The 14,582-nt window shown below is 59.4% G+C and overlaps 2 protein-coding genes across 6 annotated transcripts; both read right to left on the bottom strand.

Annotated features, from left to right (window-relative positions):
* Positions 1-18: 18 nt before the first annotated feature.
* Positions 19-7,302, bottom strand: KCNK4 (potassium two pore domain channel subfamily K member 4). Its single transcript, XM_031653672.1, has 6 exons — positions 6,567-7,302; positions 3,084-3,207; positions 2,789-2,949; positions 2,411-2,597; positions 1,816-1,955; positions 19-697 (listed from the first exon to the last, which is right to left on the bottom strand). The coding sequence occupies exons 1-6, from the start codon at positions 6,753-6,755 to the stop codon at positions 317-319; spliced, it is 1,182 nt and encodes a 393-aa protein (XP_031509532.1). The 5' UTR covers positions 6,756-7,302; the 3' UTR covers positions 19-316.
* Positions 7,303-10,301: 2,999 nt separating this feature from the next.
* On the bottom strand, positions 10,302-14,575 carry GPR137 (G protein-coupled receptor 137). 5 transcript variants are annotated; one of them, XM_009185742.2, is made up of 8 exons: positions 14,398-14,575; positions 12,908-13,279; positions 12,775-12,824; positions 11,843-12,068; positions 11,574-11,723; positions 11,320-11,448; positions 11,068-11,186; positions 10,302-10,648 (listed from the first exon to the last, which is right to left on the bottom strand). In XM_009185742.2, the coding sequence occupies exons 2-8, from the start codon at positions 13,262-13,264 to the stop codon at positions 10,381-10,383; spliced, it is 1,299 nt and encodes a 432-aa protein (XP_009184006.1). In that variant the 5' UTR covers positions 13,265-13,279; positions 14,398-14,575; the 3' UTR covers positions 10,302-10,380. The 5 variants fall into 5 exon arrangements, with proteins under 5 accessions (XP_009184006.1, XP_009184007.1, XP_021781306.1 ...); XM_009185743.3 differs by lacking the exon at positions 14,398-14,575 and adding an exon at positions 14,214-14,334; XM_021925614.2 differs by lacking the exon at positions 14,398-14,575 and adding an exon at positions 14,171-14,331.
* Between the last annotated feature and the right edge of the window lie 7 nt (positions 14,576-14,582).

Here is a 14,582-nt window from a genome sequence, read left to right as displayed (position 1 = left end):
CTTCCACACTCACTAGCGTCCGGGAGCGTCATGCCCGCAGCGGTGCAGACCGTTTTCATTTATTGATGCAGGCTTTCAGGCACAGTCGTGAGGTGCTGTGAGGGACACGCCCGCCCGGGGCAGCGACACAGAAAGCCGTGGGGGGTCTGGAGATGGATGGAAGTGAGGAAAGGGCCGGGGGACGGCGGAGAGGCAGCCGTAGCCTCCTCCCCAGACTTCAGTCTCGTGGAAAGAGGGCTCTTTGGTCAAACAAGCCAAGCATGCCGGGGAGAGCAGGAACGAAGCCCTTGAGAGGCCCGGGCCGGGGATCCTGCCCCTACACCGGCACGTCTTTGTCTCGGGGACGCCCGGGGCCGCGGGGCCGCACGGGCTTCCTGGGGGGATTGGGGCGGCGGCGACCTCGCGGCGCGCGGGGCAGCGGGCAGCCGCGCTCGCTCTGCGTGTCCGAGGACTCGTCGATGAAGGCCAGGTTCTCGCTGGGATAATCCAGGGCCGAGGCCGTGGGCGGGGAAGGCGGCTGAGCCTTCTTCGGGGGCGAAGGGGATCGGGGCCTGCCCAGCGGCTGCGCTGGACAGGGCGGTGGAGGCAGCAGTGGCCGCTCCTTCTCTGGCGGCGGGGCAGCGGGCCCGGCTCGCTGGGTCACGCGCGCCGTCACCGTGCCAGTCCAGCTGGCAGCCTGCGCCGTGAGGCCGCCCATCTGCACGGAGAGGGAAAGCAGCCCTCGACTAGAGGTCCTGGATCCCCTCCGCGACCCCCCAGGAACCTGCCCCTTCACCAGCAGGGATCAACCCCCAACCCTCTTTTCTGCCTGGTCCTCTAGCCTCAGCCAGCCCCGAGGATGGAAGGGCTCCTCCGCTGGGTGCTCCCAGAAAGGTGGCAAAATACAAATTGCCCGGCTAAATGTGAATTTCCGAGAAACAACAAATAAATTTTAGTAACTATATCGTGCAATATTTGGGACATGCTTTTATATATACACACATATATATATATATATATATATATATATATATATATTTTTTTTTTTTTTTTTTTTTTTTTGAGAGGAGTCTAGCTCAGTCATCCAGGCTGGAGTGCAGTGGCGGATCTTGGCTCACTGCAACCTCTGCCTTCCCAGTTCAAGCAGTTCTCCTGCCTCAATCTTCCAAGTAGCTGGGATTACAGGGGCCTGCCACTACCCCCAGCTAATTTTTGTATTTTTAGCAGGGTTTTACTGTGTTGGCCAGGCTGGTCTCGAACTCCTGACCTCGTGATCCACCCGCCTCAGCCTCCCAAAGTGCTGGGATTACAAGCATGAGCCACCGCGCCCGGCCAAATTAAAATTTCATTTATTTGAAATTCAAATTTAACTGAGTTTTGGTTTTTTTTGTTTTATTTGTTTGTTTGTTTGTGAGACCAGGGCTTACTCTGTTGCCCAGGCTGGAGTGCAGCGGTGCAATCATGACCCACTGCAGCCTCGACCTCCCCTGGCTCAAGTGATCCTCCCATCTCAGCCTCCCGAGTAACTGGGCACACACCACCACGCAGGGCTAATTTTTGTGTATTTTCTAGAGGCGGGGTCTCACCATGTTGCCCCAGCTGGCTTTCTGCATTTTTATTTGCTAAATCTGGCAATCCTACCCATGAGGGCAGAGGTGGTGAAGTTACCCACAAACATATACCCCTCTGTTCCCTGCGAGGCACACACAAAGGCTCACTCAGCCCCTGCCTCAGGAGCCCACACCCTGGATAGGAGACAACCTGCTCAATCCCCTGCTAGGGAACAGCACATTTGCACCACAGTGCACAGACGCAGTGCCAACCCTGGGCGCCTACCTCTGCCCGAGTTCGGCGGGACACTACTCGCAGCCAGTTCCCGATGGTGGTGAGCACTGAGGCGAAGTAAGCCAGGCCGAGCAGGATCCAGAACCACACCAGTGGCTGATAGGCTGGGGAGTCCTGCCTGGGGTCCGCGCCTGGGATACCACCAGGAAAGGCAGAAAGAACTGGATTGTGGGGCAAGCCTGTGAGCTCTGGTTCAGTGTCCCCCTCCCAGCTCCTGGAGAGGACCTGTGCTCCCTAGGGCAATGGGTATGTGCTTGAGTGTGTGAGTGGAGGCAGGAAAATGAGTGGTGTGCATGAGTTGAAAGTGTGCGAGATCAAAGCATGCAAGAAGGGGCGCTCCTGTGCAAGAATGTGACACATGCGAGGGGTGTGTTTAATATATGTGTGAGCATGCATGGGACTCAAGCATACAAGAATGTGAGTGTGCATAAGGCGCTGGTGTGTGTGCAAGGCTGTGATGGTGCATTCCATGATGGACGCAGGCGTTAGAGCAACCACATGGATTTGGAGGGAAAGGTGGGAGTGCAGAGCCCCTGATCAGGAATAAAGTAGATGGGAAAGTGCAGCACAAGAAGGGCGGCCTTACCGGCCACATAGTCACCAAAGCCCACGGTGGTAAGCGTCACTATGACAAAGTAGATGGCCTCCAGCTTGCTCCAGTCCTCCATATAGCAGAACACGAACGTGGGCGTGAGGACAAAGAGCAGGCAGCCGATCAGTAGGAAGAGCATCGCTGACAGCACTCTTACTAGCTCCGGTGGCACGTGCCACTTCTGCGGGGAGGGGCAGTAGACAGGACCCAGGAGACACCAACAATCCCCACTCCCATACTGTCCACTCCCGCCCCCAGGAGCCTGTGGGGAGAGGCTTAGGCGGCGGGGGTGGGGGGCACTCATGTGCCAGGGACATGGGGAAGGGTAGCTGGAGGCCAGCACAAGGGCAGGCAGGGCATGGAGCAGCTCACCAAGAAGATGGCTTCAATGTGACCGATGCCACGGCGCAGGGAGGAGCCCAGTCGGTCCCCAACCCCTGCCAGTAGGATCCCAAACAGCGGAATCCCCACCAGTGCATAAAAGATGCAGAAGAGGCGCCCAGCATCTGTGCGCAGGGCCACATTGCCATAGCCTGGGCAGAGGGGCGATGCAGGAAGTCTAGGGGCTGCCTGGGACCCCTCCGTCTCCCTGCACCTTCCCCATGAGGAAGCTCCTTGCCCATCCCCCACATGCCACCGTCCCCCACATGCCAATCCCCTCCCCCACCGATGGTGGTGATGATGGTCCCTGAGAAAAAGAAGGCGCTGCCCAGGTCCCAGGCTGAGTGGCTGCTGTTACTGGTCGAGTTGGTTTCTGGGTCCGCACCCCCTCCCAGGGCATCAGCCACCTCCTGCAGGATAAGGTATAGAAGGAGGAGCTTCAATTCTTCCCTCCTGTCTAGGCCAACTTGTGGCCCCTCCAGTCTGTAGGGTGGCTCCCCCCCGCTCCTCCCTGTTCTCCCCTTCTCTCTGGTCTCCCAGGAGGCAGTCCCTTACAGCAGAAGATGCAAACTGGGTCTAGTCTACCTGCAGGCAAGTTTGTTTGACCTCTGCAATGTCTGAGAAACATTTTTGGTATCTGGCCCCTAACTTCAGACAACAAATTTCCACTTTTACCATGGTCAGGAGCAGACCTGGGACCAGATTGCCTGGCTTCAAATGTTTATGCTGTGGGACCTTGGGCAAGTTAACTGTCTGGCCTCGGCTTCTACATGTCTCAAATGGGGATGATAATGACAGCATCTGCCTCCCAGATTTTTTGTGAACTTGCAACAAAGTAAGCACTGACTGTTAAGTTCCCAAGCAGTGACCACACCCTGTGTTTCTAGCTTTCCAAACCCACCCTCCCATTGTACCTATGGAAGCTGAATTTGAGTCCGTTTCCTTAGAAAATCTCATGAAAGCTAGGGCCTTTCTCTCTAGGAAGGTTTATGTGCCACAAAATTTTGCTTCCAATTTTTAGAAGGTTTATACGCACACACAAAAACACACACATCCCAACCCTGCCGAAGTCTAAGCCAAACCCTGTGCTGCAGTGTAAGTAATGTTGATTGAGCACCTCTCAATAAGTATTACTATTTTTTTAAGGCTAGTCAAGTGAAGCAGTGGGAGTGGAGAAGGAACCAAGAAATCTGTAACTGGTTGTGATCAATTAGTTGTAAACAACACCACTGTACTCAGACCAGCCAATACATATTATTAAATGAACGTAATGTCCCTATTTGGATGTCTCCCTCTCGCCAGCATGCAGCTCCCACGGGCAGGGACTATTTTGAGAGTGCTTGCCCCAGGTGAGAGGAAGCCAAAGAGACTCTTCCCCAAGCAGCAGTGCCAAGGCACAAGAAGGGTGTCTGTGGGGCACATCGTAAAGCACTTCTTCTCTCCCTGACTGCAGTCCTCATTAGCAAGACTCAGTCCCAACTGATCTTCCTAAAGTGACTGCTCAGCGCCCTCCATGGCTCCCCACTCCTTGCAGGCCTAAACTCCCCAGCCCAGCATTGAAGCCCTTTTTTCAAACTGGTCCCCACCTCCCTTCCCCTAGTCTTGTCCCTGGGACTCCAATTTGGCACCCCATGTTACAGCAACCTTCCCCCCAGATTTTCTGACATGATTGCATTTCCTGTAATAATTTTTAATAAAAGCAAGAAGTGAAAGAGCTAATTAAAAGTGATTTAATGTGTATTTTGCAACCCTTTTCCAATAAATTCACGACTTAAGGGGAAAATCCTGTGTCATCCTGTGTGTTCTAATTTTTGCTTCAAATGACTAGGCATCTGCTAACTCCAGGTTCTGCAAAATGCTCCGGAACTTTCCAGCTTCCACGCCTTTGCCCATGCTATCTTTCCACATGGGCATCTCTTGCCCCTCGTCTCTACTCTCTATCCCTCTCGCCTGGTGTGTTTCAATCACCAGGTCATCCCTCAGGCCGCTGCCATCTCCCTCCTGGTCCCCAGCACCTAGCTCAAGGCCTAGCACAATTGGTGCTTCACAGAAAGAAGGAAACTTCCTTTCCACTGAATCCTACAGTGATCTGTCTGACCATGGATCTCTCCCCTCCCCCAGATGTGAACCCTCCAAGGCAGACCCTGTGTCTGATCCACCCCAATATCCCCTTGGCGTATAACACTACAGCACCTAGCACACAGTAGGTGCACAATAGCTGCACAACTAATTCAGGGAGTGAATCCTACTGTGAAAGAGAAATAAAGTGGTTGTCACCCGCCCTTCTCAGGCCTGCCTCTCCTTTTCTTCCTTTTTCTTATCCAGGAAAAAAGCAGTTCCATTGTGAAGACAAACTAGGTCAGATTCCCTCCCTCCCTCCCTCTGCCCTGTGGTCTGGCCAGACACATTCTTCCCAGGCCTCTCTGAGCCTCCACTGGCATTCTGGAAGTGTCAGAGATGATGTCAGGTGGTCTGTGTCCTGACCCCACCCCACACACATCTCTGCTCTGAGTCCTGCTGCCTTGAGAATCAGCTGGAACACTGAGGCCTCCGTGCCAATGGTCCCTCCCTCCACAAAGAACAGGCAGGGAACAAAGGGTACTCTTCAATTTCAAGTAATAGACATTAATTTATTAAAGCTAGGTCTTCATTTTTTTGTATGACAGTGACTCCGAAATCAGAGAAAGCAACAGAGGTGCCTGGCTGACTGTACCCCAGAAGGCTGCAGCCCAAAACTTTCTTGAGTCTATGGTTGGAGTCTGACCAGAAGTGCCTCAGGGAACCCTGACGTACCCCCCTTCTCCCCACATGGTAAGCATGCATCCTAGGGGGAAGGGGCACCTGACCTGGCATCCCTGGTGGCATGGATCCTGGAACCCTCCCAAATCACCTGCACACGCTCATATGCACACTTTTCCAGGGGGAGGGGGTGTGTTCACTGTGTTCTTGGGTTTTTCTAAGACACATGACTCCAAAAAATGTATGGGAATCGGTGTAGGTAGGGTTGCCAGATTTTAGCAAACAAAAATATTGCACGGGATGGACTTGTATTAAAAAGGCATTTGTGGGCCAGGCGTGGTGGCTCATGCCTGCAATCCCAGCACTTTGGGAGGCTGGGGTGGGTGAATCACTTGAGGTCAGGAGTTTGAGACCAGCCTGGCCAACATGGTGAAACCCCATCTCTACTAAAAATACAAAAATTAGCCAGGCGTGGTGATGCATTGCATCTCTGTAATCCCAGCTGCTTGGAAGACTGAGGCAGGAGAATCAATTGAATCTGGGAGGCCGAGGTTGCTGTGAGCTGAGATCACACCACTGTACTCCAGCCTGGGCGACACAGGGAGACTCCGTCTCAAAAAAAAAAAAAAAGGGCATTTGTGGTTTAACTGTAATTCACATTTAAATGAGAGTCTTGGATTTTATGTGGCAACTAGACCGGTGAGTGAGACCTGTGCAAATGTAACATAGCCCTTGTGCTATGGCCAATCATTCATTCATTTTCCCCTCATCCCACCACCATCACACCCTGAAGGACACAATCTAGGTTCACAGTCCTGTGCCAGGCTCTCCAAGGAAAACAAATGACCCCATTGCTGCCCTATTGAAAACACAGAGACCTGGACCCCAGCCTCTGTCCCACAGCCTCCGGCTGCACCCCGTCCTCAGGGATACTGATCTGAAAGCAGCACCGGCACAGGGCCTCACTGGCACGCAGCTAGTGCCAGGGGTGATGGGTGACAGCTGAAAGGGCTGAGGCCCACCCACGCACCTTGATGAGAAGGCCCAGCTCCTGGTCGCTCACACACGGATGGGCCCTCAGGAACTTCTCTCGGACCTCCCCCAGCTCCCTCTGGGCCTGCTGCTCGTGGGGCTGCTCCAGGGCCCGGAACACCAGGGCACCAGACACCAAGTACAGCAAGACCAGCGCCAGCAGGGCCAGGAGCGTGGTGCTGCGCATGGCGCGCCCAGGCGCCGGGCCAGCTCCACTGCCCCCCTGGAGGGGCCGGGCAGGGGGCTCCTGGGGAGCTGTCGTCACTGCGGGCAAAACCAGGGATGCTGGGGTCACTGAGCTGGCCTGACATCCACACCCTTCTCCTCGATCCCCTACACACCCAAAGATCCATGAAGTCCCCAGCCGCACTGTCCACAGATATCCCTCTGACTGAACACACCCAGTCCCCCTCCTATCTCCAGCCTTCCCCTTACCTCCGCTGCCCCTGTCGGGGACCACCGGGTGAGGAAAGAGAGGAGGGCACGGGGAAGGGAAAGGAAGGCGAGTGGGAGGCCGAAAGAGAGCCTAAGCCTGGCTAGGGGGAAGCGGGGCGAGTGAGGAAATGTGGAGGGTTTGGGGGGGTGTGGGGAACTGGCCCTCGAGGAGGAGGCTGAGGGGGGCTCAGAGACGTCCGAAGGGAAACCCGGAGGAGAGGCCGGACAGCGTAGGGCGGGGACAGGGGAATGGTGGGTCCCGGCTCGCCGGCTGCGGCTGCGACAGCATCTCCGCGGCTTCTCCGTCCCCTCTTGCCTCCCCCAGCTTCCCGGCTGGCCCTCCAGGGTGCCCCCGCGCCCCGCCGGACTTTCGAGGAACCCAGGGGTGGGTCCCGCACCCAGGCGAGGAGGGGTGCGGGGGACGCCCAGTTCCCGGAAAAAGCAGGGAGGGGGTCCGCAAAGGCCACACCGGGGCGGTAGTCCCCGGGACAGCTGTCAGTCCCTGACAGCGGGCGGCGGCGCCCACGCGCACACACGCCCCGGCACGCGCCGCCACGCGCGGGCACAAAGACCCGCGCGCCCACGCTCCACCCCGAGGCTGCAGCGCCGCACCGCCCTGCTGCACGCACGCACCCCACCTGCACACTCCGCAGACGCCTGGGCACCCCCGGCCCCCATGGGCGTGCCGGCCGCGCCAGGGCACCCAAAGCCCACGCACATGTGTGCGGACACTCGCGTGCACACGCCGGACCGCAGGGCCACCGCGCAGCGCCCGCAGCTCGCTCCCACCGCCTCCCCCGCGTCCCCACAGCTACGCCTCGGAGCGTGGCGGGCGGCGGGACCGGCGGCCACACCACTCCCTGAGGCGCCCACGCGTGGGAGGTGGGCACCCCGCCTGGCCAGTCGCCCCCGGGGCGCCCCTGCCCCGGAGTCCTGCCCGCGCACCGGAGCCCGCCCCACACTTACTGTCGGCCCTGCTGCGGCTGCGGCTGAGGCCCGGGTTCCAGCACGGCCTCGCCGGTGCCGACTGGGCCGCGGAGGCGGCAGGGGCGGAGCGGGCGGCCGCTGGGGCTGGGACCCCCCTCCCGCCGGCAGAAGCCCCCCTCCTCCCGCGGTTAACCCCTCCGGCGCCGCTCTTCCCTCCTTGCAGCGCCCTCGCCGCCGGCGCCGCCCCAAGCCCTTTACCTGCGGCCGCCCGGCTCCCCAATGCTGGCCAGCCCCGGGAGGTGGGTGGCAGAGGAGCCGGAAAGGGGTTGCAGCTGGGGCCAGCCTTCTAGCCTTGGACCGGAGCCCAATGTGGCCAGCGGCAGGGCCCCGACCTGGGCATCAGCTGGCCCACCTCTCCGGACAGGCAACACGCTAATCTGGCATCTCCCAGGCCCATTACTGGATCGGGAAGGGCCCGCAACTCTCCGCCCCTGGGGACAGCCTGGCCCTTGGGCTCAGCACTCATGAGGGAGGGGCTCCGCGGGACAAAGGAGTGGGGGAAACCCGGTGGGGTCACCTGGAATTGGCCGACATGGAGGTTGGGACCCACCTCTGGGGAGTCACTGCTGGAGCACTTCCTGCCCCCACTCCAGTTTTGGCCCTCTACCTGCTCCCGGGCTATCCCTCCAGGGTGCTCCCAGCCCCAGCTTTTGGTTCTCACTTCCATGACCAGAAATCAGCCCCAGAAGGCTGTGGCTGGAGCTGCCTGCAGATCCCAGCATGGCACTGGTGCCAGCATCCGCTCTCCCACTGCCTGAACACCCAGGCCCTGGCTGGTCCTGAACTTGCCCTGCCCTGTTCTCACCCGCTTGACAACCTGTGACCTCTCCAAAGACCCTCTGGTGCCTGCTGGGGTCCTCAGCCCTCATGCTGGATGGCTTTCAGGCTGGGCTTTGAGGCTGACCACCCCCTACTGGTAGGGAACCTGGAGAGGTTTCCAAACTCTGGAGTGTCCCTGTTCCCACTTACAGAAAAGGGGTGATTAATCATCACTTCGGGGTGCTGTTCTGGGCATTAAGGAGGCCAGTGTTTAGAAATCCTCAAAACAGAGCCTAGCACACGCAATAAAGTGCCCCACAAACGTTAGGAGTTTTCCTTTCCACAAAAAGTGATTGTCCAGCTTCAAGCTGATTCTCTGAATCTCAGATGCCCTCTCTGGAGGCCCTGAGGGCCTGGTGCCCACGATGGTCCCAAGTAAAGGGTTTTGAGGCAGGCCCAGCAATAAGCCAAGGGAACTCTGAAAAGCTGGGACAACCACCTATGTGGGCAGGGGACAGACCCTCTAGTAAAGGACTCCTAGCCATCAGACAGACCTGCCAGGACCATGGGAGCAGAGAGCAGTGACTATGCTACTAAGGACAGTGGAAAAGGGGGCCACTGAGAGGGCACAGCTAGGGGACCACCTGTACATCTGCGCAAACCCACACCCTGGTAGGAAGATGGGGGCTGCTCAGTCACCACGCCAACTCCCCGGCAAGCCCTGGACTAACTCCTGGCTCCTAAAGACCAGGTTGGGGTGGTGATAGGGAAACAGGGCCTCCAGAAAGTCTAATCCATTGGGGTTAAGACTCAGTAGCTGCCAGGCATGGTACCTCATGCCTGTAATCCCAGCACTTTGGGAGGCTGAGGTGGGTGGATTGCTTGAGCCCAGGAGTTCGAGACCAGCCTGGGCAATATGGTGAAACCCCACCTCTAAAATAAAAAATTAAAAAATTAGGGCCGGGCGCGGTGGCTCAAGCCTGTAATCCCAGCACTTTGGGAGGCCGAGTTGGACGGATCACGAGGTCAGGAGATCGAGACCATCCTGGCTAACACGGTGAAACCCCGTCTCTACTAAAAAAAATACAAAAAAACTAGCTGGGCGTGGTGGCGGGCGCCTGTAGTCCCAGCTACTCGGGAGGCTGAGGCAAGAGAATGGCATAAACCTGGGAGGCGGAGCTTGCAGTGAGCTGAGATAGCGCCACTGCACTCCAGCCCTGGCGACAGAGCGAGACTCCGTCTCAAAAAAAAAAAAAAAAAGATAGTAACAGTTGACGCAGGTCTTGAGGAAAGAGTAGGAACTGTTCAAGTGGAGAGGGATCTGGAGTTAGTGGGGCAATTCTGGGCCAGCAGAGCTTTGAGAACAAAGGCCTGTGTGGTCTCCTTCCCTTGCAAACTGCAGGCCCCTCCTCTCCCAGCCCACCAGCCTTGATGGGGTAAGTGGCCCCTGCCCAGCCTAGCAGCCCACTTCAAGAGCCACTGTCTGTTCAGCCTTAGGCCAAACAGGCAAAAGTGACAGGAACACAAGGCAGATGACAGACAGGTGAACAACTGTGGGGCGCAGACACTGTTTATTGAGTGGCAGGCACAGGAGAGGTAGCTGGCTCCGGTGTGGAAGCGGAGGTGGCAGGTCATGCCAGGGTGCTGTGGGCATCTGGCAGCCAGGGCCACGCCCCCATCCTAGGGGGACGGCACAAGCTCACTATGACAGGAGCAGCAAGGAGCTGGCCAGAGGAGGGGGCAGCCACGACCCCCAGGATCCTGGGCAAGAAGTGGCAAACTTGGCACAGGGGCTTAGGGTGACGGGGACTGGGGCCTGGGTATTCTGTGGGGGAGGGAAGGGGATCACGTCTGTGGGGTGGAGTAGAGACTGTGGTGGTGGCCGCCTGGTCCTGGCACCTGGGAGAAGAGCAGAGGAGTGGTCTTCGTCTGGCTGCCCCCATACCAGCCCGGCTCACGCCCGATGGCGCCATACCAGCTCCCAGAGCCTAGACTGCCTGACATACTGCAGCAGAGAAACAGGGTCAGTCTCAGGACAGTGACCAGGGCCACAGTCACAAGAGCTGCAGGAGGAACAGAGGCTTAGAACAGAACCCCTGTGACCTAGACCTTCGGGACCCAGGGCAAAGTACATCTCTAGGCAAGGGATGGAGGCTTTAGCCATAGGAACCCAGGGGACCTCACCTAGTACAGATGGGGAAGCAAAGGCCATGGCAGGGGTGGAAGGGCAAGACCCGGCTCTCTCAGTCCCCCATAGCTCGATGGAGCCCAGTGGGTGGAGGGGGGCAGGGGTACTGAGGCAGTGCCATGGCTCCTACCTGGTGCTCTCACCCCGGCTGTGCTCCCAGGAGCAGCCCTCATCTTCACAGTGCCCAGCCCGGTCAAAGAAGTAGGACCGGGAGGCAAAGACCTGCCCATTGAGGATGTGGCTGGTGCTCTGGAGGAGGAAGCCATCATCGATACTTACTCCTGTCCCACACTGTTCTCCCTGCCCATCCCCAGATGCTAACCCAGGATTCCCAGCATCTGCCCCTCTCCATGGGCCCACAGGGGAGGGTGCAGACCCTTACCAGGTCCTGTGGGGGCCGGTGTACCCGGAAGAAGCCCACCAGCAGGGTGGTGGGCAGCAGCTCCCACACGAAGAGGATGAGGCCAAATACCAGGTAACCTTTGTTCCCCAGGTCATTTACCAGGTCCGCCTGTGGGAAGGCAGGGGCTGGTGCCAGTCTGCAGTCACGCCAAGGGGGCAGTGGGACAGGGCCCAGGCCAGCTGGGGCCAAGGTGCCATGGCTACTAAGGAGGTGGCAGACATGCGTATGCCCACCTGATCAGACACATTGTACCAGTCGTAATCGAAGGTGTCCAGCCGGCTCTGGGGGGCCAAGGCCAGTGCTGTCAGGTTGTAGCAGGCCCGGCTGGCATACAGCAGGACCATGGCTCCACCCATCGCGGCCGCCTGGCACACACTGGTCCCCTGGCACAGGTAACAACAGAGGACCCTCAGGGAGAGAAGACTCCCAGCTTCCTCTACACCCTGAGAACCGCTGCCCAGAGATCCCAAAGGACACCTGGGCATCAGTGCTGCGGCCCTACCTTGGCCTCCAGGTAGATGCTAGTGGAGGGGGCCCGCCTGGCGACGAGGCAGAGGCAGGCAGCAAGAGACAGCGCACAGATGACGAACAGGGAGTCGCTCACCAGGACGCGGACAAGCAGCAGGGCCCAGGGCTGTGCCCGGCGCCGATGGGAGAGCACAGCACACAGCACGTTCACCAGCAGAAAGAGCAGCGAGGCCCCCACAAAGGCCCCTCGGACAGCCAGCCTGCAGCCACAGCACAGTCAGCCCGGGCCCTCAACAGCCCTCAGCACTCACCACCTGCCCCACCTCCTGCAGGAAACCCCAATGTCCACAGAACTCAGGGCATCCAGTCTGAGCCCTGTTCCTCCATTCTTATAGATGGAGAAACTGAGGCTCAAAGAGGTCAGAAGGTGACTGACAACCATGGTACCTCGGAAGGGGCACCAACTGGAGTCAGAAGTCTCCGTCTGAGCCCCAGCTCTGCGACCTTGATCCTGATGCCTTACCTGGCTGGGCCTCAGTTTCTTCATCTCTCAAGGGAGGAGAGTAGCCTCTCAGGGAAATTGTACAAATGAAAGATGGCTGGGAAAGCTTTTTATAAACCGTAAGACACTGTACAAATGACGAGGGCATTGCGGCCCCAGGTCACCCAGGAGTGCATATGGCTTTGGTGCTTCCATGGGCTGGAGCCTCCAGCTCACCCTCCATGGTGGATGCCACTGGGTTCCTCTCCCTCACACTACCACAACCATTCCTATTCTTGTGCCTTGCAGATCTGCAACGCCTCTGCTGAGCCATCTGCGCCAGGTGCTTTAACTTTTCCAAGCTCTTCCACAGACATTCCCTGGGTTGTCTTTGTCTCAGCCCTGAGAGGTGGGAAGGGATCTACATGGGACTGTCCCCTGCCCCTGACCTGGAGGTTGAGCCCACCAGTGTCCCGAGTACTTACAAGCCTCGGCTCATCTCCGGCCGACGCTTCGCCTTGGCCTTGAACACCACCTAGGAGCAGAGATGCCCTTCACTCCCGTGGGTCCTTAAGGCTTGCCAGCTCCCACCCCCCACCCGGGACCACAGTTGGTTACCTGGGCAAAGTAGAGGTTCATAAGCGTCAAGGTGAAGAACTGCAGGCAGACGGGGCAGCAGTAGAGAAGCCAGAAGGGCAAGGGCCCCAGGCGGTTGGCGCGGGGAGTATCTCGGAAGTAGAAGGAGAAGAGAGTGGTACGCAAGGCAGCCCAGAGCAGACAGAGGGCCAGGAACACCGTCTGATAGCTGAGACGCTTGTGCCCATACAGAAGCACCAGCCAGAGCTGGGCATAGACGGAGAAGAAGAGCAGGGCATACAGGGTGGTGTAGGCAGCCGTCAGCCCCAGGGTCACAGCAGGTGGCAGTGCAGGCACCAGCCCGGCAGCAGGCACCAGGCCAGACAGGTTACTCTCCATGTCAGGGAGGGAGGCCTGAATCCCGGAGACAGAGAAGGAGGGGCTGTCGGCAGGGCCAGGGAAATAAATACGGAGGGGTGGGAATTGCAGGGTGCAGAGAGGGAGATGGGGCGCTGAGGAGGAAAGAAGTTGTGGCTGACAGGCCCCTCCTCCTCAACAGAGAGACCCTTGCCCTTGGGGAACACGGGCAGCCTGGGCCCCAGGCCCCTCACTCAGGGGCATGGAAGGGCAGTCTCTTCTCTCCAGGGCAGACCGGGTGGGGGTTGGGGGTGTCTCCTCCCTGGGCCTACCCCAGAGCCAGGGATGGGGGGATGCAGAGGCCCAAGGAGAGGAGTCCCTGGCCTCGGTCGCTCGTGTCGTCCTGGCTGGAGGGGGAGAGCCAGCCGATGCCCGTCGGGTCAGGGCAGCGGCCGCTGCAGGGGGCGCCCAATGCCCCGCTCTCCCCCTCCCCAAGCTGGGGGAGGCTCTCCTCCAATAATGCGGATGGGGAGGGCCTCTGCCTTCTGTCCTCGTAATTCTCGAAAGCTGCCCCCCGCCCCACCCCCCCCACCGCGTCCACTCTCCAGCCTCAAGGGGCGGGAGGAGGCGGATGCCAGGTCCTCAGGCCGCTGATGGGAGAGCCGGCTCAGGTCGTGGGGACCCGGGGCTCCGGCTCCCCGGCTCCCGCTGCTCCGCCCCCTCCTGCGCCTGCGCGGGCGCTGTTCGCTACGCAAATTCCGCAGGGGCCCGACCGGCTCCGCAGTCCAGCGCCGCACCCGGCGTGAAACCGTACGAGAATTGGCGCGAGCTGCGCCGCTGGCGGGCGCCCGGGGTTACGGGAGGCGGCTGGAGGGCGGCCGAATTGCGGGGGCCGTGCCGCATCCAGGGGGTCCCCGGGTGGGCTGTGCCTGGGCGGTCCGCCTTAACTTGTATGGGGGGCCGCCAGTTCCCACGCTCCTCTCTCCTATACCCAAATCGGGGTCGTGCCACCCAGCCGGGGGCGGCAACGGATTCCCGTCTCTCGGCCTCTGAAGAAAACTTCCGCCCATAGCCAAGATGGCCCCCGGGCCCCGCCCCCGGGCCTGAACCCGCGGAGTCCCGAATCCCCAGCGCGGGCCCGCCCCCCGCCCCGGCGCGCCCGCGGCCCTGCTCACCTGGCCGGCCGCCTGCCAGGCGTGAAGCCCCCACGGACCCTACGGTCCACCCTCACCGGGTCCCCGGCCCTCCTCCCGCGCCCGGGCAGCCATCCCAGCCAGGGAGGAGGTTCCTCTCCTTATCTCCAGTGCCCCCGAGGTGGCGCGGGAGGTGTCCCCCGAGGCGGGCGGCGCGAAGCTTCCAC

This window comes from Papio anubis, chromosome 12 (genome assembly GCF_008728515.1).
Source record: "Papio anubis isolate 15944 chromosome 12, Panubis1.0, whole genome shotgun sequence".
NCBI lineage: Eukaryota > Metazoa > Chordata > Mammalia > Primates > Cercopithecidae > Papio > Papio anubis.
Note: the sequence above shows the minus strand (reverse complement) of the source record. Positions and strands in the feature narration are given on the sequence as shown.

Excerpts from the sequence above, each read along its gene's own strand:
- GPR137 (XM_009185742.2), bottom strand. The coding sequence starts at position 13,264 with ATGGAGAGTAACCTGTCTGGCCTGGTGCCTGCTGCCGGGCTGGTGCCT. Across the intron at positions 11,449-11,573 it reads GGTACAATGTGTCTGATCAG|GCGGACCTGGTAAATGACCT; the intron begins GTGGGCATACGC and ends GCCTTCCCACAG. Across the intron at positions 10,649-11,067 it reads AGCCGGGGTGAGAGCACCAG|GTGCCAGGACCAGGCGGCCA; the intron begins GTAGGAGCCATG and ends CTCTTCTCCCAG.
- KCNK4 (XM_031653672.1), bottom strand. The coding sequence starts at position 6,755 with ATGCGCAGCACCACGCTCCTGGCCCTGCTGGCGCTGGTCTTGCTGTAC. Across the intron at positions 2,950-3,083 it reads GACCATCATCACCACCATCG|GCTATGGCAATGTGGCCCTG; the intron begins GTGGGGGAGGGG and ends CCCTCTGCCCAG. Across the intron at positions 2,598-2,788 it reads ACATTGAAGCCATCTTCTTG|AAGTGGCACGTGCCACCGGA; the intron begins GTGAGCTGCTCC and ends CCCTCCCCGCAG.